Source organism: Microplitis demolitor, chromosome 10 (assembly GCF_026212275.2).
Source record: "Microplitis demolitor isolate Queensland-Clemson2020A chromosome 10, iyMicDemo2.1a, whole genome shotgun sequence".
Classification (NCBI taxonomy): domain Eukaryota; kingdom Metazoa; phylum Arthropoda; class Insecta; order Hymenoptera; family Braconidae; genus Microplitis; species Microplitis demolitor.
Window position 1 is genome coordinate 2,518,778 of NC_068554.1, and position 24,514 is coordinate 2,543,291.

The 24,514-nt window shown below is 30.5% G+C and overlaps 3 protein-coding genes and 1 long non-coding RNA gene across 16 annotated transcripts; 2 read left to right on the top strand and 2 right to left on the bottom strand.

Moving 5' to 3' along the window:
- The first annotated feature begins 135 nt into the window (after positions 1–135).
- Positions 136–8,401, top strand: LOC103570020 (equilibrative nucleoside transporter 1). Of its 2 annotated transcripts, none has more exons than XM_008547606.3 (10): positions 136–413; positions 484–717; positions 2,268–2,464; positions 2,543–2,682; positions 2,926–3,071; positions 3,154–3,239; positions 3,309–3,455; positions 3,525–3,830; positions 4,731–4,936; positions 5,039–8,401. In XM_008547606.3, exons 2-10 carry the CDS (start codon positions 624–626, stop codon positions 5,166–5,168), a joined length of 1,452 nt encoding a protein of 483 aa, XP_008545828.2. In that variant the 5' UTR covers positions 136–413; positions 484–623; the 3' UTR covers positions 5,169–8,401. The 2 variants fall into 2 exon arrangements, with proteins under 2 accessions (XP_008545828.2, XP_008545830.2); XM_008547608.3 differs by having other exon boundaries at positions 136–402.
- Positions 8,402–8,477: 76 nt separating this feature from the next.
- LOC103570019 (E3 ubiquitin-protein transferase MAEA) lies at positions 8,478–12,194 on the bottom strand. 2 transcript variants are annotated; one of them, XM_053742421.1, is made up of 6 exons: positions 12,104–12,194; positions 11,099–11,327; positions 10,787–10,970; positions 10,232–10,643; positions 9,433–10,055; positions 8,478–8,741 (listed from the first exon to the last, which is right to left on the bottom strand). In XM_053742421.1, the coding sequence occupies exons 3-6, from the start codon at positions 10,823–10,825 to the stop codon at positions 8,640–8,642; spliced, it is 1,176 nt and encodes a 391-aa protein (XP_053598396.1). In that variant the 5' UTR covers positions 10,826–10,970; positions 11,099–11,327; positions 12,104–12,194; the 3' UTR covers positions 8,478–8,639. The 2 variants fall into 2 exon arrangements, with proteins under 2 accessions (XP_053598396.1, XP_008545827.1); XM_008547605.3 differs by having other exon boundaries at positions 12,033–12,124.
- Positions 12,195–12,489: 295 nt separating this feature from the next.
- LOC103570017 (C-terminal-binding protein) lies at positions 12,490–23,265 on the top strand. 7 transcript variants are annotated; one of them, XM_008547604.3, is made up of 7 exons: positions 12,490–12,871; positions 20,011–20,598; positions 20,682–20,969; positions 21,047–21,325; positions 21,410–21,569; positions 21,763–21,940; positions 22,349–23,265. In XM_008547604.3, the coding sequence occupies exons 2-7, from the start codon at positions 20,401–20,403 to the stop codon at positions 22,665–22,667; spliced, it is 1,422 nt and encodes a 473-aa protein (XP_008545826.1). In that variant the 5' UTR covers positions 12,490–12,871; positions 20,011–20,400; the 3' UTR covers positions 22,668–23,265. The 7 variants fall into 7 exon arrangements, with proteins under 7 accessions (XP_008545826.1, XP_053598395.1, XP_008545825.1 ...); XM_053742420.1 differs by having other exon boundaries at positions 21,410–21,551; positions 22,346–23,265; XM_008547603.3 differs by having other exon boundaries at positions 12,491–12,871; positions 22,346–23,265.
- On the bottom strand, positions 12,901–19,471 carry LOC103570016 (uncharacterized). Of its 5 annotated transcripts, XR_548960.3 has the most exons (7): positions 19,391–19,471; positions 19,163–19,299; positions 17,818–18,170; positions 17,407–17,728; positions 17,209–17,346; positions 13,960–14,545; positions 12,901–13,884 (listed from the first exon to the last, which is right to left on the bottom strand). It is a non-coding gene; the product is annotated as an uncharacterized LOC103570016 (long non-coding RNA). The 5 variants fall into 5 exon arrangements; XR_548959.3 differs by having other exon boundaries at positions 12,901–14,545; XR_548961.3 differs by lacking the exons at positions 12,901–13,884; positions 13,960–14,545 and adding an exon at positions 18,858–19,060 and having other exon boundaries at positions 14,569–17,346.
- Positions 23,266–24,514: the final 1,249 nt, after the last annotated feature.

Here is a 24,514-nt window from a genome sequence, read left to right on the forward strand (position 1 = left end):
GCCAGTAAATTATTTCAGGTAAAAAAAGATGGGAAGTAAAGTTGCGTCGGAAAATCCGGCATCTCTTCTATTGTTCATTTCTATATTAAACATATATATATATGTATATGTATGTGTAAATACATTGGTTACATGTATAAATGTATGTGAGTAATATGCGTACTGAGTATGTCGATTAAAGTCGTAATAATTCGTCAAAGTTCGTAAAATTAATTTCATTGGTCACCGCATGATGTTATCGCAATCTCTCAACTCGCTGATGATGTTTTAACCTAAAAAATGGTGGGGAATGGACTTAATATAATAACTTTTTAGTGGCTCATTACAATTTTAAACTGACGATTTATCTCTCACTAATCACGAAAATTTTTACTTCTGATTGTCATTCATAAACTTGGACACGTACGTGGCGGGTAATTACGACGAGTCTTTTTTTTAATTTAAAAAATTTCAAAAATGAATAATTAAATTTTTAATTTTTAGTAAGACGATCAAATTCCCGCTAATTTTTCTTTTAATTTTACTGTTGAAAAATGTGCTGACGAAGTTTATTTTTGAACTTAATTTTATTTGCGCCTTGTGTTAAGTAAGTTTTGCTGCTGCTGATAATTGATATTATTAAAATGGCTGGTACGTATAAACAGAGAGATTTTAGAGCTGGAATTGAAGACCAGAGTCTTATCAATGAATTGACTGCACGAAAAATAGTAGTAAGGGGTAAGTTTTTTATTTTTTAAATTAATTACTTTTAAATATTATTTAATTTATCTCTACACGTTACTCGAAACCTCGTGGTCAAAAGAATGCATGTATAGTCTTTTCAAACTACATTGGATGCTTGGTCTGCATTCTTTTTATTCTCAAAACGAGTCTGAGTTGTAACATTTTTTTTTATTTTTAATTCAGTGCCAAGTTGGCTTCTCCTTATTCTTCTTCTTTAGTATTTTATATTACTTTACACCCCTGCAGTTCTAAAAATATTTCTCGTGAGGTATGTAGTTAAATACATTTTATCTTATCACTTTTATGTTTATGTCCTCTTATTATCATTAACGATAATTACAGTCCAAGTACTTTTCAACTGAACTTTTCATATTTTTTTAACATAACGCAAAAAAGTATATAAAATTTTTCCTTAAACCAAAGTAATTATTTAGATAACAAAATTTTTTATCAATAATGAGTTGAAATTATAAATTTTGTTAATTATATTGATAAAATTTGCGATAAATAAATGAATAAATTGAATAATACTAGTAACCTTTGATATTGTTGTACTGTAAAGTCAATTATTTTAGTCAGAGCTACTTAAACTCACTCTGTATTTTATAGTGAGCATTTGATCTACAAATTGATTTGAATTGATCTCACCACGTGATTTAATATTTTACTGTTGTCATTTAATTTAAAATTATTTATTTTAATTATTGAGGGGCGCCACTAGTGTGGCCGCCTGAAAAAGATGATTTTTGGAAATTTTTTTAAAGAAAACTACTGCATTGAATGTTTTAATGTTTTAAAGACATATTTTGGATATATACTAAATATACGATTTAATTTTTGGACGAAAAAATTGAAAATTCAGCGAGTTATTCGTAATCTCCCGCTCCAAAAAAAATCTCCTGCTGCAGTGACAGCGACCTTTGTAGTGGATGAAAAAAAAAACTAAAAAGTTTATTAAGCTAGAAGGTATTGCCCGTAGCATAGCCCTCGATTGAAAAACAAATCAAAATTTAAACAAATGGCGGGTTTTTTAAAAAAGTTTTAAATTTCGCGCAAAAATTTTATGATTTTTGGCCTGGCAAAATTACATTTTCTATTCTATCAGAAAACTGGAAGTTCGTGGTATGGAGAAACATAAAAAGAAGCTGCAATAAAAATCAAGTCGATCAGATGGTTTGTTTTCGAATTATAACTGCAGCAATTTTTTAAAATTTAGTTTTGATAATCGATTAGTGGCTGTAACTCAAAAACTATTTGAGATATGCACTTTAAATTTTAGTATGTTATTTTTGAAGGTAAGGTAAAAGACTCAAAACCTAATCATTATATATATTTGTATACATATATGTGGTACATATAGATATACAAATACATGAGTGATCGGGTATTGGGTTTCTTACTTTATAAACTATCGAAATAAGAAAAAAAATTGATTTTTCAAAATTTCACACTAGTAGTGACTCATAAAGGATTTAAAATTAAGCTGATTGTCAAAGAATTATAATATATTCAAATGTAAATGTATTTTTTTTTGTTTTCTTCAGAACCAGTTAGACTATCTCCTGGTTGGGAAGGCACAGATAAACCAGACGACGAGTTAAATTTTCGAAGTCTGACAATGGACCAAGTTGACCTGGAATTAAATCCTCCGAAGGATAGACTTAATATAGTATTTATTATAATGATACTTCATGGAATTGGAACCCTTATGCCTTGGAATATGTTTATCACTGCTAGGAATGTAAGTTAATAATTAGATAACATTTTATCTTATCATTTGATTAAAATAAACCAATTAAATAATTATTTATTTTTACAGTACTTTGAAAAATATAAATTTTCAACAAATTACACGGGTGTTAATACAACATATGGAGGAAATTATGTATCTAGTGTTAGCTTTGCAGCCCAAGTTCCCAATGTTATTTTTAACTGGATTAATATTTTTATGCCCCTAGGGTAATTATCCATCAAATTATTACGATCCTATAGTTAGCTGACATCTAATAATTTTTGGATTACTTTTACAAACCATAAATTATAAAATAAAAATATTTGAAAAAATTGCACTTATAGCTTTTTAAATTTTCTACATGTGCATATTTTTATTTTTATTTTTTTTTGTAATTAATTTGTTAAAAAAAAATTCGAAAATTATCTACTAATTTCAGAGTTATTAAATTATCAAAAAATTTATTACAGGGGAGATTTGACCACTAGAATTGTATGGGGAATTTTTATGCAAGTACTAATATTTGTTGAAACAATTGTAATGGCTATGCTTGATACATCCGGTTGGCCAGGAGTTTTCTTTTGGATTACCATGTTTTCAGTTGTTGTTTTAAATAGTAAGCAACAAAAATTAATTACCCCAATTAATTTAAATAATTATTGTCAATAATTTTTTTATTTTACTTATTTTTTCAATAGCTTTCAATGGTATTTATCAGAACTCAGTGTATGGTATGGCAGCAAAATTACCTGGAAAATATACCGGTGCTGTTGTATTGGGATCTGTAAGTTAATCTACACGTATTTATTATCGTAATTAATTACAAGTATTTAATAAACGCAATATTTTTCAGAATATTAGTGGAACCTTTACGGCAGTAATTGATCTTATCTCTATATTGGCGACGCCAAACCTCAGAACTGCAGCTATTTACTACTTTCTGACGGCACTTTTTGTTCTATTGGCGTGTTTCGATACTTATTTTGCGTTACCGATCAATGTAAGTTTTAATAATTTTATTTTTGACCTCTCTTAATTTTATTGATAAACACAAATTTCATTATTGCAGAGATTTTATAGATACCATGAAATGTTGTTTCAAAAAGAGAAACAAAAAAGAGAGTTAGAAACAAAATCAAAAATTCATGGGAAAACGCCATACTGGACTATATTCAAGCAATGTTTTCCACAATTGTTTAATATATTTTTCATTTTCTTCATTACTTTGAGTCTGTTTCCGGCAGTTCATTCTAGTATTCAAAAATCAGATCCAAAGTTTTTAGTAGACGATAAAATTTACATGAGTGTCATGTGTTTTATGACCTTCAATATAACTGCTATGATTGGTAGCTCCGTCGCTTCTTATGTGCAATGGGTAAATTTTTTTTTTCTTAATTTTTTTTGTGATACCGCATCGAAACTTAAAGTTTCAGTGTCTGCAGCTAGTCGAAAGAAGCTGATTTCAGTCCAATGCCGCGAATTAATATTAGCGTATGCGTGAATTGCGAATGCCTAGTCAGCGACAGAAACATTTTTTCACCACACCTGCACTGAAAGTTTGAATTCCTGCCCTGTTTAGAAGGAAGAAAGTCGTTCTTTTCTTTTATGAGAGAACAAATGATAAAAATTAGCGCATGCGCCATTCTTCCTACGAACAGAGCCAAAAATTTAAACTTTCAAGTACAGATCTGGTGAAAAATAGTTTACACACCACGGAGGAAGGTCGGACGTTCCAATCCGAGTGTTTGCCACCGGGCATTTATACACGCGGATTGGAATGTCCTATTTTCCTCCCTAGGTGTGTAATATACTAGTGTTTCGCCCCTTGGAAAGAAACGAATAATGTCTCTGTCAGCTGACTGAAGACATTCGCAATTTAAACTCTGATACTTGTCATTAGTTTAATAGTAATTTTATTTACGTCAATGACAGTTCTGACTTTGTAATTAAATTTTATAAAAATTAGTGTGAATAATAAATAGTATTTATAGTTTCTGCTTAATTATAAATTATAAATCACAATTTACACTTACGCTGATAGTTGATGACGCCATTGGTCTTAAATTAACTTGTTTCTGACTGGCTGCTGACACTGAAACTTTAAGTTCCAATGCAGGTAATCATGAAAACTATTGTGTGTAACTCAGAATGAAATACGATTTCAAACTGCGGGTGCGTCAGCCTTCACCCTGGTCTGAAATTGTTTTGCTTCATTCCTTGTCACACAATATACTATTACTATTATAAAATAATTAAAAAAGAATTTTTTTTTTAGCCAAAGAAAGAGTGGCTAGTAGTTCCAGTTGTAATGCGCGTATTGTTTATCCCCCTATTTTTATCATGTAATTATCAGCCACCAAAAGAATTCGTCAGAACTTTACCAGTCTACATAGACAACGACTGGATTTATTTCGTAATCGCAGTAATAATGGGCCTCAGCAGCGGTTATCTTTCGTCTCTCGGTATGATGTACTGCCCATCGTAAGTATCCACACAAAAGAGTACATTGTACTTATTTATTAAAGTTTATTAGAGTCGCTTTTATTAGCGACAGGAAACACTTAACGACATATTTATTTATAGAATGGTCGATTCTCGATATGCATCTACTGCGGGAATGTTTGCCGCCGCGTTTCTCATCACTGGAATTTTTACTGGTGTTCTTTTCGCCATGGCCATGCCGTCAGTAGTATCTCTGTCTTTGTGGGGATGATTGAAAGTTCTTTACACTTTTGTATTGAAATTAATACTCACTAGATTTGCTGATGGATGACTGAAGTAAGAAATTTAATGAGTAATCATGACAGTACACGGTGTTCATATAATAATATTAATAATAATTAACTACATTATTTTATTTTATATCAATAATTCATTTCAATGGCATTCATTGTGTTATTATATACTGTAATAATTATTTAGTAATCGACACATTGACCCTTTGATTTATTTTTTTTTTATTTTTTCAGTAAATATTCATATACTTTTGTTTTATTTTTAATTATAGAAATTTTTATATTTATAAAAATATTTAGAGAAAAATCAAAGGGTCAGTAATTAATTAATTTTAATAATTGTATACTGAATTGACTTTGAAAAATCAATGAAATGATAAAAAGCTCAGTAGTTTTAGTGCAAAAAAAATTACAAGGTTCGTTTTCAGCAAAAATCTTTTGTCTGAATTTACCAAAATGCCTTTTTAAAATACCGTTTATATTAAAATGGCTTAGTAATAATATTATTTACTTGCCATACGGTTAATTATGCCACCGTTACAACACATTTTATCGGACCAATAAGCCTTAAGTAAATACTGAGTACTCTTTATAAATTAAACTAAAGCCGCTTTAAATTCAAGCACACGCTTTTTTAATAATTGTAATTAAACATTTTTTATCTAATCAATTTTTTTATGTAAACATTAATGAGAAAAAAGGCTACAATTATTTTAAGTTAATTTTTTTTTATCTACGATCATATGAATAATTTTTATTTAACATTAATTTAAATACGTTTACGTAATTAAATGCAAATATTCAATGTTATACAGTAATTATGATATAAACTTTTTTTATCAATATAATTATTAATTTATTGTTAATTAAATATTAAAGATGTATTTTTTCTATATAAAAAAAAAAAGTGTTGAGCAATTGAAGACTTAATCAAGTAATCAAAATGATTTTTATACTTTTTTTTATTGTCATTACGATTAAACTCGCAGATTATTGAGGTTTCAAATAAATTCAAATGCTGACTCATACTTTTATTATAATTAATTTTAAATTTTAAAAATAAATTTATTGATAATGTACAAAGGATTTTCTCTGATGGAAATCTTATTTAAATAGATACTTTTTTTATATTATTGAGTAGCTTTTACATACATACACATATATTTATTATTTAATACGTATATTTATATGTATTTTTATTTATACAAGTTAATTAATTTTAGTAATTAATTATATTTATATATTTTACGTGACAAAATATGTGTTGAGGACATTCTCAGACAGTGTCCTCACTTTTTAAAAATATTCAATGACAGCTGTCATAACTGTGTAAAAATTTTGATTAATAATTAAAACAAGTTAACGTGATTACAATTTTGCCAAGATGTAGATTTGAAAAAAAAAAATGATAGTTGTTATCAATTAGACGTCAAACAATACTTGGTAATTTAATTTTACCCACAAAATTTGACTTTTGAATTAAAGACATGAAAATTTTCCCTTATGAGTGACATTTACTTCAAAGGGAATTTATTTTATTATTAAAACTCTGAATCGGGGTAAATGCAGATTTAAATAAAATCTAGACTCCGAAATCACTCCGTTAAAAAAACAAACTCCGAATTTACTCCACGTATGGAGTAATTTTTTTTAAAACTCCGGAACTCCAAGTGAATTTACATTTGAATAAAATCCGTGGTCACTTCGAATTTACTCCTGATTTTTTCGAGTCTTAGATCATTGAATATTTAAAAAAAATGGAAAGAAGGGGGTACTGTCTAAGAATTTCTTGAATTGAACAAAAGACGTAGTTAAAATTTTGCCGGGAAATATATTTTTTAAAAAATTACTTACACTCATTATCATTTAAAAATTAAACAAAAATTGGTTGTTAAATTTTAGCCCAAATTCGAATTTTGAATGCAACTGACATTAAAATTTTACTGAAATTTATTTTCCAAATTTTGGTAGCTCCCAATTGATAACAATTGTAAGTAATTTTTAAAAAAATTTACGTTTCGGCGAAATCTGACTTAGAGAAAAATTTAGCTGTTGAAATATAATACAAAATTTTATCTAATTCTTGCCACAAAAAAACTTCCATAAATCTATCACATTTAAATACATAAATATATATATTACTCTAAATCTTTTTTAAAAATTACTCTTACTATTACATATCTATGACTCTTTAAATATGCTACATAAATACAACATATATACTTGTTGATAATTAATAATTAAAGTCACAATATAAGTCCGAATTTATCTAGTATCATTGGACAATCCTCGTAACAAGCAATGCCGACAATAATTAATAAAATTCATGTAATGATTCACTAATTTAAAAAAAACTTGTTAACCCTTTATACGATAGATAGGATATTTTTGTAACAACCCATTTGTGAATATTTTCATTTAAATAATTATCTTTCGCATGTTATATAATAATTAAAGTAAATTGAAGTTACTAGATGTCTGTTAAGAAATAATTAATAAAATAATTACAAGTCTTTGTAGTGAAAAAAACCCATATAACTTGGTCACAATTTAAACAAATTATTGTTGAAATAAATCGATGTCACAATTCATTATTACAGTAAATATTTAATAGAATTACATTACCGTAAATATTTAGTGTTTTAAAAATCTACATGGAAAAAAATGAACTGGGATAGAGGTACAGTTTTTGATGACTTCAAGGCCAGTATTGGACACTTAGAAAATTTTGATAAAATAATTTGTAATGTACGCAATGACATAATTAATTTTTTAATTCGTTAAATATTTTAATTACTGTATTAGAATAAATTTTTTTTAACTTGCTCATTAATTAAAATAAATTATTAAATGTCAAAAATGGAGAGTGGTCACAAATGCTACTTCTACCCTACATAAATTGAGAATTGACAAGTAATATGATGATAAAGTTATCAGTAAATTCTATCATTATAAACAGTGATTTTTTAATTTATATTTTAAACATAAATAATTATATGATAAATATTAAAATTTTCTATGCACGAAAAAATTAATATTTGAAATTTAAAAATCGTAACGAACTTAAAAAATTAATGGCGTATTATAAAATTTGTTTGAAATTAAAAATTTCCTGTATTGACACCCAGGTTCTGGGTTATAATTTTTAAACTTTCTTTTTTTCTGTGTATGATTTTATCCCAGATAAATATTAAAAAAAAATCACTCAATGAATTTAAAATTATTTTTTATTGTATTTTAAAACAATAATATTAATTGTCACGTAAAAACGAAAAAAATAAACTTCCTTAAAAAATATATTTATATATTGTATTATTTTACAACTTACATATTAGTTAAGATTCAATTAATATTATTAATTAGTAATTAATTAATTATTGATAGTAATTATTAAAGAAGTTATTACATAATAGTGATATTGTGTAATTAAGTTCAATTGTTATTTTATATTACATAACATAAATTTTTTCAATTTTTTTAAATGGAAATACTTCTTTGGTTTTAGGGCAAATAACTGCTCCGTTATTTTCTTGTGCCATTTTTTCAAGCGCCTGTAATTAAATATCATTATCATTATTTAATAAATTTATTTAATTTTAATATTATGTTCCCATAAAAAAAATCCATGTCGGATTGCATGGGAACCTATAGGAATCCATGTAGAGAAGATATCAATTTATATAAGAACCCATGTAGGAAACCATGGGTATCTGGATTCTCATATGGAAACCCATGTAAAAAATGGTGTGCCGTCAACTGATCCCAACAATTTTATACCACAAGTGATCCCTATAAATTAATCTCACTGACATCTGATCCCATTGACATTCGGTTAAAAATGATGATAATGAAAGTTATGAAAATCTTGACGAATCTGATTAATTAGAAGATCAGTTGTCAGTTAGATTTAGTCTGTGGGATCAATTGTGTGATCACTTGTCTAGGATCAGTTTTCATGGAACCATAGAAAACTATGAGTACCTGGATTCCCATATGAAAAATCCACATAGAAAACTGTGGGTACTTGGATTCCTATATAGGAACTTGGATATATGGATTTCTTTATGGGAAATTCATATAGGAATCTAAGTTTTTATACAAGTAATTTCTATAGAATCTGGGGTATCTCGATTTCTATGTCTATCGTCTATTGATACACGATACACATACATAAATAATGTGTGGATTTCCATAGGAACCCATGTGGATTTTTTAGATACTACTGTAAACTACTATATTAACCTTTTCACCATAAACGTATCCATTGGGCATCATCATGGGTTGGTTGTATTCATTAAGCGGCTCTCCACTAATACTGCATACGAGTCTCGACTGTGAGCAATGAGCAAAAGGTAAAGGTGTCGCCAATTCATTTAGTGTTTCATTACAAACAGGGCAACTTGGATTTTTGCATTCTTTATTAGCACCATAACACTGAAGAGTTTTCAATGCTGATAAACCAGCTTGAAGTGCAACTGTAAATACACTTTGACTTGCTAATTGAAACAATCTGTAGTTTTCATGACGAAATTGTTCAATAAGTCGATCCCACCTTTTTTCATCTAACAAATCTTTGTAAGGACTAAGGTAAGGATTTGCTGGAAACGCCAGTTGTCCCATACAACTTTGTATCTCTTGTAATTGATACTCGTCATAATTAGCAAAACATTTACGCGCATGTTTGACAGCATCCAATCTACGATCAGCGCGTACTAGTTCAATAAACTCTTGAACTCGTAAATTAAATTCCATTGTACTTCCTAATTTTCTTAGCTTTGATTTATTGTCATGGCACCATCCTAAACATCTTGCTGTTTCATGATTAGCTAATGATATTTCAACTTCTCTTGACACCATAAAGACATCTGTAAAATAAATTAAATTACTTATCAACAGGTCCAGGTACTTCGTATGAAAGGGGAAATACTAATGCATGTAGAAAAAAAAGTAGATACTAGGTCGGCAATCCATAGACTTCCAACCGAAGTACCTGGTCCTGCTTATCAATCATTCCAATAAATAAATATATAAAAATAATTACCAATATTTGTTAAATCACGTAGCTCAGTAGTGTCAGCGAGTTTCATAGCTGTTTTGTAATATCCCTTTCTTAAAAAATATTCAACAAGCATCCTGTCAAGTCTCTGTCTTCGCCATTGATTGACAACACTTGGTGATGAACTACCATGATCTTTTAAATGGTCTAAACGTCTTTTACAAACCATACCAGTTTGTAATTCTTCAGAAATAGATTCCTCCGCCTTTCTCTTCAATGCCTGCAATTTAGCCACGACACCACCTAATAAACGACTTATCTCTCCAGTTGTTGCATGTCCATTATTATTATTTATTCCTTTCTCCAACTCATTAGCAGCTGTCTGTACATGCGATACTTCTCGATCCAAAGCTTTTTGCGTCGAACGGAATTTTTTATTCAGTAATTCGTATGGCACCTCAAAAATAAACAAAAAACAAATGACACAACATTAAATAATAATAATTTAAATTATTTATACCTCGCACTTATACGTCAATTAATTATTCAATACTTCTGATGTAATTTAAATAATTAAATAATTATTTGATATATTTTTACCTTCAAAGTCGGGTGCTCCATACTTTTTATGTCCGACATTTTCGACGTTCTGATGACAGTACTTACAAAAAAAAAAAAAACTCGAAGAAAAAAAATGTATCGTCTTACTAAAAAAAATCCTAAATCACCATCTTCAGGATAATCTGGTCATTATAAAAAATGAATTATTCAATAAAATTGATATCTAGAAATAGAAAAAGAACAATAAGAATTTAAAACTCAATAGAACGTAAAGCTAGTACAGATAAAGAAATAATAAATAGGCCTTGAAGCTCAAAAGTCTAACACACATAAATATAAATATACACGTACGTCTATAATATGTGTGCTACTACGTCTTACAATAAGAGCCAGTGTGAGAGCTAGCAAGCAACTGTTTTGATGAATTTATCCTAATCCCAATAGTTAGTACCAGCACATACAGTACATCAGCTGGTTTCAAAATAAGTGGTGGTAAATAATACTAGATAATCAGTACAAGCATTTGGGGTGGAAACCAAGTTTTTTTCATCGAAGTTGGTATTCTGCAACACGCGCACATCTGTAATTTAATTTTAATGTAGCAGATATGAGAGCGTTTAGAAATTTTGAATAAATAAATAAATTACAAATAAGGAAATTTTAAAAAATGTGCGGGAATTTTTAAAATATCTAAAAACGCATTTTAAAATTTCTCTACTTTTATTTTAATAAATTTAAAAAATTACCAATTGACAGCTACATTCACACATGTAACAAATATGAGACAATTTGCAAATTTTAAATAAATAATTAAATTTAAAAAAATAGGCGCGGATTTTTAAAATATCCAAAAACGAATTTTTAAATTTTCTTTTTATTGTAATTTTAATTATTTAATAAAAAATTTGAAAAAGTACCAACTGACAGCTAATTCACACATGTAACAAATATGTGACAATTTACAAATTTTATGAGCGTGAATGTAGCAGACATCAGATAAATTTAAAATTATAAATAAATAGACTAAATAATTAATAAAATAAAATTTTTTTTTAATTTTGAAATTAATAAGCGAATTTTTTATAAATATTATTTTTTTTTAAATTTACTCTAATTATTTATAATTTTAAATTTGTCTGACGTCTGCTATATTCACATTTATAAAAATTTTAAATAAATAAATAAATTTTAAAAAATGCGCGCGAATTATTAAAATATCCAAAAACACATTTTAAAAATTCTCTATTTTTATTTAAATTAATTAACAAAAAATTAAAATAATCACCAATTGACAGCCATATTCACACATGTAACAGATGTAAGTACAGATGTAGTTACTAGTGATAAAGTACTTACACAAACTAGCAGTAACCTCGCAAGCATAAAAACAATCGATACAATTATCAAATCGATATCTTAAGAGAAAAATCTCGTTTGTACTCGCGATTATCGTCTATCGACTATGGACTCCATTAATCATCGAGACATTTTATTGTCCGGCTGTGAATGTACACATACTATCCTTAGATTATAGACTTAAATAAAAGTAAATAATAAAGTCAAGTGCACCAGTGATAATTCAGCAATCAAAATTTAAGTATAAACAATAAAATAACAATATTATTAAGTAATTGTCGGTTTTATTCGGCAACAATCGGTGTGTGTCGGGGAGAGACGGATAAAGTCGGTGGCGCGCGCGAGTCACTCGGGCGTCCGGGGGCCGCCATTTTCCTCCAGTGAGGGAGAGAGTCGCGAGGCATCAGTCGTTGGAGAATCTAACGCGTTTTTTTCTCGCATATCGTTTACGTTTTAAGGTGTTTTAGGGTGTCGGGCGGGTGCACGACAGCCCAGGACCCATAGCTACCAATTATTTCCAACAGCGTTTATCTAATAAACAAACATTTATTAGATTGTTAATAAAGTCTGGTGAGGTGTATCCAGCAGCAAGGCGGCTAATTTTACAAGAGTAAGACAGAGATAGAAAACTAGTGGCGGCGGCTTTATACGCCGGGAGGGAAGAACGCCGTGTGAGTGAATATTGTGATATTGTAAGTGACGCGGTGTTGGAAGATAATTCAAGATTCGTGTGGACTCTAAATCAACGGTCTAATAAATTCCCGACAGGTTTGTAAATTTATTATACAAATATTTATTTATTTATCAAATCTAAATACTCATCATGATAATACCGAGCTAGATGTTTTATGTTGGATCTATTGTAAATGTAGATAGGTACAGGCATTTTCTATAGTTTCTGTATGATATTAATGTGTCGGTCATATATATGTATATATACATTTGCAGCTCAGGTTTTTTATCATCATTTTATATATTTATAGGTACGTATATATGGGTGGATGTATGTGTGTATATTAAATATATATTGGATATGAAAAAGGTCCATAGACCGAGCGCGAAAAATTCCGCGCGCCTTTCTCCGCGATACGATGAAAACGACGACGAGTACGAATAATACGACAACGAGCACGACCACGATAATAATGTGAGAGAGAGTTAATATATGCGTGTGTATATTATATGCGTGTGCACGCGTGTTTAGTGCGCGTGCCCCTGTGTGGTATATACATCACGACATTTGAACGTTACGATGGAGATTGTAAGATCGTGACCACACGGTATGAGAGAGTGTGGGAGAGAGGAGACAGAGAGAGAAAAAAATAAGTGCTGTAGAGTTGGTTGTTGTATTGAAGATGGAGAGAATCAAGAGAATGGAACGAAATGAAAGAGAACAGAAGAGTAGACAAGTCAGGAGTTGAGACGAAGCGCGAGTGTGGCTTTGCTTTAAAATATATGATACTTACAGTATATGTACACTACACTGGACATATGTGTAATGCGTGTGCATGAATATGTGGAAGAAGAAGTGAAGAATGAGCGAGAGGGTATAACTTATGTATGTATTTATTTATTGTATGTATACATTTATACACACATTTATATAAATATATACATATGTGGTCTAATGTAAAGAACGGGAGGGAGTCTTTGGTTTTGTGTAGTCAGTCGGGAGACGCCAAGCGCGTCGAGAGGCCTTTCTTTTTTATTCTTCTTTCGAATTGCACGCGGACGGGCGGTCACTAAGCCTCCATTATCCCGTCACTGTTTTTCACCTGTCCCTGAAAAACCCTACGTTATATATCCCCGCTTCTTTGTCCTCAATATTTATTTATTTTATATATTTTTTATTATACCTCTATATGTATGCATATATTTTAAGTAATTGACGATTTACCAATTGATAAATTGTGCACACGTCATCAATACTGTTTTTTAAATTTTAAATGCAAACAATTTTTGTTTTAATTATCATATTTTTTTCTTTGTTTTGATAACAATTATCAGTTTTGAAATTTTATTCTCAGGACAAATTGTTATATTCATGACTACAATAATAATAATTACGATAATTATAATTATAACGGCATAGAAACGTTTTTCGAGTTTTTATCGTGCAAATGCCGAAGGCGAATTGCGAGATACTCTAGATATATATGTATATATGTATATACATTTGACGATGACATGTGACAATCCATTGCGTTAATTACACACACCGACAATGACGCTCTTGAATATGTCACGTCAAGAGTAAAGAGACCAAAGCTACAGTGACGTGACTCACTGGCCTAGCAATTTATCTCTTCAAGTAAATGGTGACCAATGAACTCGCAGGGACGCTTCTAGAACATGCGTCACTTCGATCAACATCCAGTCTCTTCATATTTTTTCTCTTGATACATATAATTTATAATTTCAGTACAAAGCACAAAGTGCGAACTGAAAATAAAAAAAATTTAATACATAAATAAAAAGTTTATTCCACTAAACCATAAATCTATTATAAAAATAAAAATGATATATTGGAAATTTATTACTCCGGTATTTAGTGCACATGAACTCATGTCATGTACATATATGTATAAATATAAAATATATATATACATATATGTATGTATTTATTGAAAATGTAAAGGTTAAAGGTCAAAGCAACGTTGATCGTTAAAAAGATTGCTCTATACACAGCGAAGTAGCCTAGATCTCATTTAAACTCGAAACTGGATAATGGTGACCTCGGATAAATCTTTGCGTAACTTTCGCCAAACTAAACGCAAAATAAACGCCACTTGAGTGGCACAATGTCGCACTTGCTTTACCCTTCATTGAATCTCCCCCACTATAAAACCAAGTTTCAAGTTTGTTCCTCTCTTCTCTTCACTTGCTTCAGTATCAACTACTGTTATATATATATATATATAATAATATGTATATATGTGTACATACTGCTATACATGTACAGACTATTGCGTGTACCCGCGCATTTATAAATGTGTTTAGATCAGCATGTACATATATTATATAGCATACCCAGCATACTCTTATTGCAACCCAGTGAAACACTAGTGGCTAAAACGAGGAAAGCCTTTAGTATTCAAACAAGCTCTTGTTCTATACTACACTGGCCTTACGTAATTTACTCAACGTAGACGACGACGTTGACGACGACAACAACACCGGGTGACAACGGTAACTGCTTATTCAGCAATGAACTGACCTGCATTTGCTACGCAACATTTTTTTTTTCTTCATACTTATGTTATTTTATTACTTTTATATATATGATACATTTTAGATTTTTTTAAAGAAAAATATCAGCGTAACAATGGACATTAAAACTTTATACAATAACAATAATACGGTACAAAAGTTGGTCAATCGATAATGAAAAAAGTTTGTAGCATAAATTTTAAAAAAAATATTTAACCCTTAGGAATTATATTGATATTAAAAAAAAAAAAAAATAGCCTTATTGAGATGGTGTATAAATTTTATCAGAACAGCTTCCGGAGGTTATATCAGAGAGTAAGCATTAACGAGAAAGAGATAGAGTTTGAATATATCCGGCGGAGATAATGCTTCCGCAACTGTTTTAACGTTTCTTTATAAACGATTTAAGTTGTAACAGGTGCCCTCGCCCTTTATCATTTTGTATTAATCATCAATATCTTTACTCAATTCATATCCTCTCAGAGAGTACTTGTGATAATGTAATTATCCTGATATTATTTTCATTATGTACCTGAAGATCAAAACGTTTTTCACGCAATGATAATTTAAAAAATTTGTTATTTTGCTGCTTAAGGTGACTGGGGCTAATTTGGAGTGGCTGCAATTTTCGGCTGACCAGCACTCATGCGACATTCCGGAAATCTAGATCCAGTAATTTTTTTTTTCATTTTCTGTTTCGCGAAAAACGTTCCGATCTTCTGGTACACATTTTCATTTATACATTTCGATTGACTAACTAATTTTTCCATCCTCTTCATTATAAAAAAAAAGAGAAAACGAAGTGATTTTTTTTTTGCTACTGATGCGTGCTCTTTCAGTTTCTTTTATGCAGGCTAACTGACCTGAGACAACCTCTCAAAGACATTAAACCACGGATAGTCATCACCATCACTATTATTCACCTCCCTACGGCTATTTGGTCGCCGTTATATACTTGCTCCTCAGTTCTGTGCTTACCTACTTTCCCGTCTTTACGTAAACTCAGTTGAGATGAGAGAGAGAGAGAGGGAGTGCAGCTACATGAGAAGAGCATAAATGCGAATGGAATGGCATATTGTATGTACACATATATATGTATATATGAGTTAGTTATATGTAATGGAAGGGTAGCGCATCCATTGTAAACAGAATCGAGCGGTAAGCAGCTCTCCGGGATTTCGCGGAAGAGTCTGGGTGAGGAGGGGCCGATGGCGGAACAGGCTAGGATGTGAGAAGGGCGAAGAGCGATGAGAGAAGAGTGAAGAGTATAAAGAGAGAGTGAGTGAGAGAGAAATAGTAGAGAGTAAAAGAGGGAGAGACTACGACGACGACGACGACGAGCTACACCGACTGTCGAGGGTGGGAAGTTGCCGGGACATCGATCGGGCCGGCCATTGCTTGCCACACTCAACTATACTATGAGTCAAGATGCCATTCCACCACGAGAAACTCCATCAAAGTATCAGGCTTTACTATGTATATGTACTTCTCTCAACGCGTTACACTACCGTCTATTCTTTACTCCCAAATACAACCTTTTATGTTTTTCACACTTAATCTCACCCTGCTGTATATGTTATGTCCCGCTACGTCATTATATATTTATATAGTAGTCTTTGTTTAAACACTCCGTCATTATGTCGGGGACATTGTAATTGAGAATTTAAAAAAATAAAATAAAATAAAAAAAAAAAAAACAACAAAGACATATATCCCGTGACGTGTCTCTATAACGGCCAGAGAATTACGCTTTCGATTTAGAAAAGAGTCATGAGGAAAGAGAGTGGGAGAAGTAAAGTTTTGCTTTAGCGAGAGAACTCAACTGAGTTAACTTTGCTGCCAAACTAAACTTTCCGCAAACTTTAAGTAGTCGGTACCCTGCCTCTTTACCTTACCTTAGTTTATTTCATTTTATTTTTTCGTTAACTACTACTACTATCACTACTCGTTTAAAGTCTTTCGGTATATCCAGTTGTCCAGCCAGCGGGTCCGTGTCAGTGATATTAATCTACAAGTACCGTATAAAGTTTGTCCTGAAAAGTTTAAAGAAAATATTATTGTTGATTTAATTGATGAATTATTGTTTATGTCACCTGGTAGAATGTAACGAAACAAGTACCGAGAACAAACTTTTAGTTTATTGCCGCTACGGGGGTGGCAGAATGCTGATGACGGTATAGTAGGGGTAAATCTCTTTCCTCATGCCCTCTAACTAGCGAGTGGGCTCCCTCTCTTACTCTCTCCCTTTTACTTTCTCACTCTCTCAGTTGGTGAAGCAAAGTTGCTCCCTGGTTAGACAATAATTGGATAACTTCGCCCTCGTACTGGACGGCTATCTCCCCTCTTAATTCCAAGCTTGATGCTTTACCTCTCAGCCCTCACCCCTGTAAACCTGGAAAAACTCTCCTGCTACACCTAGATCAAGAGTTCGAGTTGAATTGAAACTTGTATTGAGTGCCGGAACATTTACTACTGTTTGCTCCAAAGGTATTTAATAGATATACCTGCAGTTTATATATTTATGCTACTCCACAATTGAATTTCTATTTTATAATGCCAGATCAACTTATATTCATTACCACACTTCCGGATAATTAACTATTTCTCACTTGTCATTGCAAGAATTTAATCTCCGGTTATTTTTGTATACTCTAATCCTTCCTCATCTTTATCTCTCTTTATCTTCTCTCGTTTATTTTCTTTATCGTTTTTTTTATTCATACGGATGCTTGCGTTTTCCCTGACTTGGCACAACATGTGCCCGAGTCAAGTCAAAGTGCTTGAGTTTGCACACTCTGCGTTAGTATCGAGTTCTGCAGATCTCGCTGAGTCAACCACCAATCACATTTTATAGTTCCTGTAGAATATATCTTTTCATTACATATGTTTTGTATAAAAAAGAAATATACTAAGATAACAATATATATATTTTTTTTTTAAATAAAATTCAATATTAACTTATGATAGTAAAGTTAGCGGTCACCTGACAATTTTAAATATTTTAAAATAATAAATTGAAATGTTTATAAAATAAAAATAAAAAAATGCACATTGATGATTCAAAATTCCGTACATGCATTTTTTTAAATTTTATTATTTAAATTTTTTATATGGAATTCAAAAATTGTCACTCATTATTGTAAGTGTGATTGTAGCAGACAAATTTAAAATTATAAATAAATAAAAAAATAAAATTTATAAAAAATGCACATATTAATTTTTAAATTTTTAAAATGCGCATTTTTTAAAAATTTTATTTCATCGATTATTTATCCAATTATAAATAATTTTAAATTTGTCTGCTACATTCACTTATTTCATTTAATCACAAAAATTACTGTAGATTTCAAATTTTTTTTTTTCTTTGTAAGCTTATTAAATTATTTTTATATATTAGCTCATTCATAAGACATCCTATCGATAATATCCGTTACATTTTTAAGTAACTCATCGGATTATATTGATAAGAAGATTAAAGTCGATAGAGGATTGACATTTTAGTTTGTCGCCATTTTATTTTTATAAATTTAAATTTATTAATTACTTTTAATAAATTCATTTGTTTCAAATCCCAAACATCAATACAATTGGTATTCTTTAAAAAAAAAAAATAAATAAATAAATAAATACAATAAAATAATTTGAATTGCCACGTAATTGTCGTTTAAGTCGCTTGTAATACATTATCGTTTAATCGTTTAATGGGATCGCCTGTTGCTGGATCCAACCCAGCGGCGTTCAAACCAACTTTGAAAAAAAAAAAAAAAAAAAAAAAAAAAAAAAAAAAATAATAATAATAATAATAATAATAATAAATATAATAATAAGTAAATAAATAAAAAAAAATACCTTGAAAACGAAAATATTAATGAAATAAAGTAATGAATGTAGCATATACACATACTAAATAAATGCGTATAGGATGGCGCCACGTGTCAGCAAATCCGGCATTTTCCGATGAGCAAAAGCGCGCACGGGTTTACAATCTCGAATAAAATATCATAAATAAAAAGATAAAGGTACATACATACATATTTTATATAAATAATTTAAATTTGAAACTCAATGGAATATTACCGCGCAATTATTTGAAAAAATATTCATTTGAAACAAAAATTGTTTTTTTTTCCATAATTATAAATTTTTAATTAGTTGATTGCTTATCACGTTAAGTGTAAAAGGGATATCGAACATGAGTTAATAATTGTAACATTACCTAAAAACATTGATCTCAACGTTGACCAACGCCAGTCTTGTATACGTGTAATTCAAAAAACATCAGCCCCAGCCAGTAGCCTCTGGATACGGAACAGTGAGTGTGTGACGTCTGACCGGTTTTACTATTGTAATTAAACAACTTATTTAATAATATTACTAATTAATTAATTATTTAACAATTTTTAAATAATTAGTTTTATTAAATGAGTGGCAGTTGATTAATTAAATCATTAAATTTAGTTTGTCAGAAGCCGGCGCGCTTGAGGTAACCTCAAATCTGTTTTACTTCTCACTTCTCACTTTCACCACTGGTTAAAAATTCTAGCATCTTAAAATATTCAATTGTCGTGTCCTGTTGTTTTTTTTTTTTTTTTTTTTAATTTAATCATTAGTTCTAATAATTAATTATGTGTATATTAATTTATTTACAAATATTACGAGTGATTATTAAATGTTATTATTTTTTTGAATTGTTACAGGAGTCGGTAAACAAAAATTCGTGATGTATTGGAGATTAGACGACTCACCTTCGCAAATATACAATACATTGGTGCTGAAGAAACAATCTGTGTGACAAAGCATATAAATTAATAAGTGTGGAATTAAATAATTTATTAGTGTTTTTTTTTTTTTTTATTTTTTATTTTTTTTTTTATTTATTTAATAATAATTGTCGACCCAAGTGTTTCATGACGAACTAACCAATATAGTGTTGGTTTTTTTTTTTTTAATTCAAGACTATTATTATTGTTTGGATTGGTGGACGTTGTTTTTTTTTATTATTTTATATTTTAAATAAATAAATAAATAATATTATAAATATAATTGTAAAAGTGAGAGATTTTAAAATAGGGGGGGCTGTTTGACCGATGGACAAACGGAAGATGTTGACGAAACGCCCTCGAATGGATACTATGAGGGGCCCAATTGCCAATGGGCCCATCCAAACTCGCCCGTTGGTTGCTCTACTTGACGGACGAGATTGTTCCATTGAGATGCCTATTTTAAAAGACGTTGCTACTGTCGCATTTTGTGATGCACAATCCACATCTGAGATACACGAAAAGGTATTTTACTAATTAATTCTAAATTAATAACAATAGTAATGCAATTATTGTTAGACAATAACGTAATTAATTGTTTTTATCAGGTACTAAATGAAGCTGTTGGAGCTTTGATGTGGCACACAATTATTTTGACAAAAGAAGATCTGGAGAAATTTAAAACCTTAAGAATAATTGTGAGAATTGGATCTGGCGTTGACAATATTGATGTCAAAGCTGCTGGGGAATTGGGTATCGCGGTTTGTAATGTACCCGGTTATGGTGTTGAAGAAGTTGCCGATACGACACTTTGTCTTATTTTGAACCTATATCGACGTACGTACTGGCTGGCGAACATGGTCCGAGAGGGAAAAAAATTTACTGGTCCTGAACAGGTAATTTAAATAATTTAAAAATTTGAATATTAAGTAATAATGATGGTAATGATAATGATAACAATAATTTATCACAGGTGCGAGAAGCAGCACAAGGATGCGCCAGGATACGAGGAGATACTCTCGGCATTGTAGGCTTAGGGAGAATTGGATCAGCAGTCGCCTTGCGCGCCAAAGCCTTTGGATTTATCGTCATGTTTTATGACCCATATCTTCCAGATGGTATTGAAAAATCGCTTGGACTTACTAGAGTTTATACACTACAAGATTTGCTTTATCAATCGGATTGTGTATCTCTACACTGTACCTTGAATGAACACAATCATCACTTAATTAACGAATTCACTATCAAACAGGTAGATCATTAATTGATTAATTAATTAATTTGCGTATTTTATTTGGATAATGATGTGATTGACTAATTGTTGAGTTTATTTCAGATGAGACCTGGGGCATTTTTAGTAAACACAGCCCGAGGAGGTCTGGTTGATGATGATGCGTTGGCGGCTGCACTGAAACAGGGAAGAATTCGTGCGGCAGCCCTTGACGTTCATGAAAATGAACCGTACAATGTCTTTCAGGGTCAGTCCAATGCGCAATGTGAGTCTTATCTGGCCTAGCCTAACGGTCCTACACACATTTGACTAATTTACTTCCTAATTCACTTTCCATTTATATCCTTGCCGTAACGCTTTCATTTGAATGACCACGAGCGTAGTATAAAGAACAAAAATATTATTTTTAATGGATAAATTAAGCATTAATTAATTATTTATTTATATTTTATATTCAGGTCCGTTGAAGGATGCCCCCAATTTATTGTGTACACCACATGCGGCATTTTACAGTGATGCAAGCTGCTCGGAACTTCGTGAAATGGCTGCGAGTGAGATACGACGAGCTATCGTTGGACGTATTCCCGACTGCTTGAGAAACTGCGTGAATAAGGAATATTTCCACTCTTCCACCGGGTAAGACTTTTAAGACGAGTTAAATGACGATGAAAAACAAAAATAAATATATATACATATATATTTATATATTAAAAAAAAAAAAAAAAAAAAAAAAATAACAATCGTACTCAATCAAACAAGCCGAAAGTAAGACGTAGGATCACTAAGGACCCAATTTTTAAATTACGCTTATGTGGCTTTGCTTGCATTGGGATTTTTAAAGTTTAAAAAAAAAAAAAAACAAAAAAAAATATTGATGTGATAAATTTTTTTTCTTGAGAGACAAGTCGTTTGTAAGAAAAAGTAAAAATAGAGATAAAATATTAACATATTTGCCGTTGAATTTTTTTTTTTAAAAAATCGATTGGGCACTTAGTAATAAGCGATTTATCGAAGTGGCCGATTTGTTTTGACTTTCTCCAGCAGCTACCCTGAGGCAATCAACGGTGGATACTATGCGGGAACATTACCAATTCAACAGGCACATTCGACGACGCCCCACGATTCAGCACCTCCACCACCTGGAAGTCATTCCGCCGTTGGCGTTGCTAGTAGTGCTGGTCCAAATTCTTCGGCGGGAGGTGGCAATGCCGGTCCTACCGGTCCCGCGGGTCCAACGGTAGGCGGTACCGGTGCCGGGGGTCCAGCATCAGCCCCACCTACTGCTGGATTACCTGGTCTACCACACAGCATAGTGAGCGAGCCTGACCCCCGGCCAAGTCCACCTGCTCCGAGTCCTCGTTGACCTTGAACCCCCCAACGATATCAACAACTTTCAGCACCACCACCACCACCTCCATCATCCTCCGACCTAATCTCCTCCCTTAACCATCCATATGCATCATGATCATGAGTTATAAGAAATCACCCACAGTGCACCGGGACTGTCGACCGTGACCAACATCACCCTCTATTTGACACTCGACGATCGACAGAACTAACAACAACCACAACCACAACAACAGCAAATGGAAAAATTTAATATTTAAATAAATATAAAAAAAAAAGTAAATAAATAAATAAAACAAAATGTTCATGAGGTAATAAATTATGACACTTTTATTAAACTAAAACGAAAATAAAAAAAAAACGCCAACATCATTTACAATTGACAGTGCATTATTGTGAAGAAATGTATTCCAAAATCTGTCTACTGCTTCCGAGATATAAGTATAAGGAAAGTAAGAACGAGAGCGGAGATGAGAGAATGAAAGAGTGGGAGAGTAAGAATTAAAATTAAAGAGAGCAAGAGAGAATTTAAGTATGACCTAATAGTGTGTAAGACAGTGGAAATAAAAAAAAAAATAATAAAATAAAAATAAATTAAAAAAAAAAAAAAAAAAGCAGAGATGTTAAGAAATGATTGAATTTGTGTGCGAGGATTTAAAAAATAAGAAGAGAGTGCGTTTGCTTTTGCGTTCGTGAATCTCTGGCAGTAATGTTGTGTATTTTTTTTTTTTCTTCTAGTAATTAAATTGTGGAAATTAATTACGGCACAAAATTAAAGCGATTCCCTCTTGATTCTGCGGCATCGCCTATCGACAACTTGTGTAAATTGGCATATAAAAATACACAATGTCTATATGTATACATACATATATATATATTAATTATCATTAATTTTTTTTTTTTTAATTATTAATTATATTATTATTATTATTATTATTATTATCATAATTTTAGTAATAAAAAGCTTCCTCGCCGTTTTTAATTTCATAAATCGACAATGTTGGTTCACCCATATCAATATAAATTAATTATTTTTTATTTTTTATTGTATAATTAATATACGATTATCATGCACTAACATTTTGTTTTTATTTTTTTTTTTTGGCCATACTATTCACTAGTGGGAGGAGGTGGGATCGATTCTAATGGAAGTAAATAAAATAAAATAATTAGAAATGCTAAGCGATAGTATATAAGATAGTGATGTGAAAAAAAATAAAAAAAAAAAAAAAAATAAAATAAAAAAAAAAATTAAGAGAATTAAAAAATGAAGAAACATGATGGGAATATATAATAATATAAAATTTGAATGTTTGAAAGAATCGTACAATTAAATATTAAAACTTATATTAATGTTAATTCTATATATATAAATATATAAATAATATCAATGAGCAAGTGATATGCGTGAGTAAAACGATTTAATTTTTTTTCCCGCGTATAAGTTGTCTTGAGACATTTAAAAAAAATATTATTTTAAATTTAAATTGTTATATATTCGCAACTGTGATTAATTAGTGAATAATGTAATTAATTATTACAATTCACCCAATGTACAGTTGAAATTCATTTTAAGTATTTGTAGTTATCACAATTGCGAATGTAAAACTGTATTATTATTAACTTTAACTTTATTATTTAAATAGATCTCTTATTTTTATCGATCCAATCCTATACTTCCTCCCATGGTTTTCATGCATCAATTAATCTGTTATAGGGAAGAAAAAAAAATATTTAAAAATAATTATTTGTGGGTTACCGCGATGGTAGACAGCGACACCCAATAGTATAACAAATTTTTGTCCTTTTCAATTATAAAAAAAGAAAAAAAAAATGATAAGAAAATTATTTGTATTGATTATT

Bases quoted from the DNA above. Each gene is read 5' to 3' on its own strand.
- LOC103570017 (XM_008547603.3), top strand. From the start codon at position 20,401: ATGGACAAACGGAAGATGTTGACGAAACGCCCTCGAATGGATACTATG. The intron at 20,970-21,046 runs GTAATTTAAATA...AATTTATCACAG, and splicing joins AATTTACTGGTCCTGAACAG to GTGCGAGAAGCAGCACAAGG. The intron at 21,570-21,762 runs GTGAGTCTTATC...TTTTATATTCAG, and splicing joins GGGTCAGTCCAATGCGCAAT to GTCCGTTGAAGGATGCCCCC.
- LOC103570019 (XM_053742421.1), bottom strand. From the start codon at position 10,825: ATGTCGGACATAAAAAGTATGGAGCACCCGACTTTGAAG. The intron at 10,644-10,786 runs GTAAAAATATAT...TTTATTTTTGAG, and splicing joins TGGAGCACCCGACTTTGAAG to GTGCCATACGAATTACTGAA. The intron at 10,056-10,231 runs GTAATTATTTTT...TTTATTTTACAG, and splicing joins ACGTGATTTAACAAATATTG to ATGTCTTTATGGTGTCAAGA.
- LOC103570020 (XM_008547606.3), top strand. From the start codon at position 624: ATGGCTGGTACGTATAAACAGAGAGATTTTAGAGCTGGAATTGAAGAC. The intron at 3,240-3,308 runs GTAAGTTAATCT...AATATTTTTCAG, and splicing joins GTGCTGTTGTATTGGGATCT to AATATTAGTGGAACCTTTAC. The intron at 3,831-4,730 runs GTAAATTTTTTT...TTTTTTTTTTAG, and splicing joins TCGCTTCTTATGTGCAATGG to CCAAAGAAAGAGTGGCTAGT.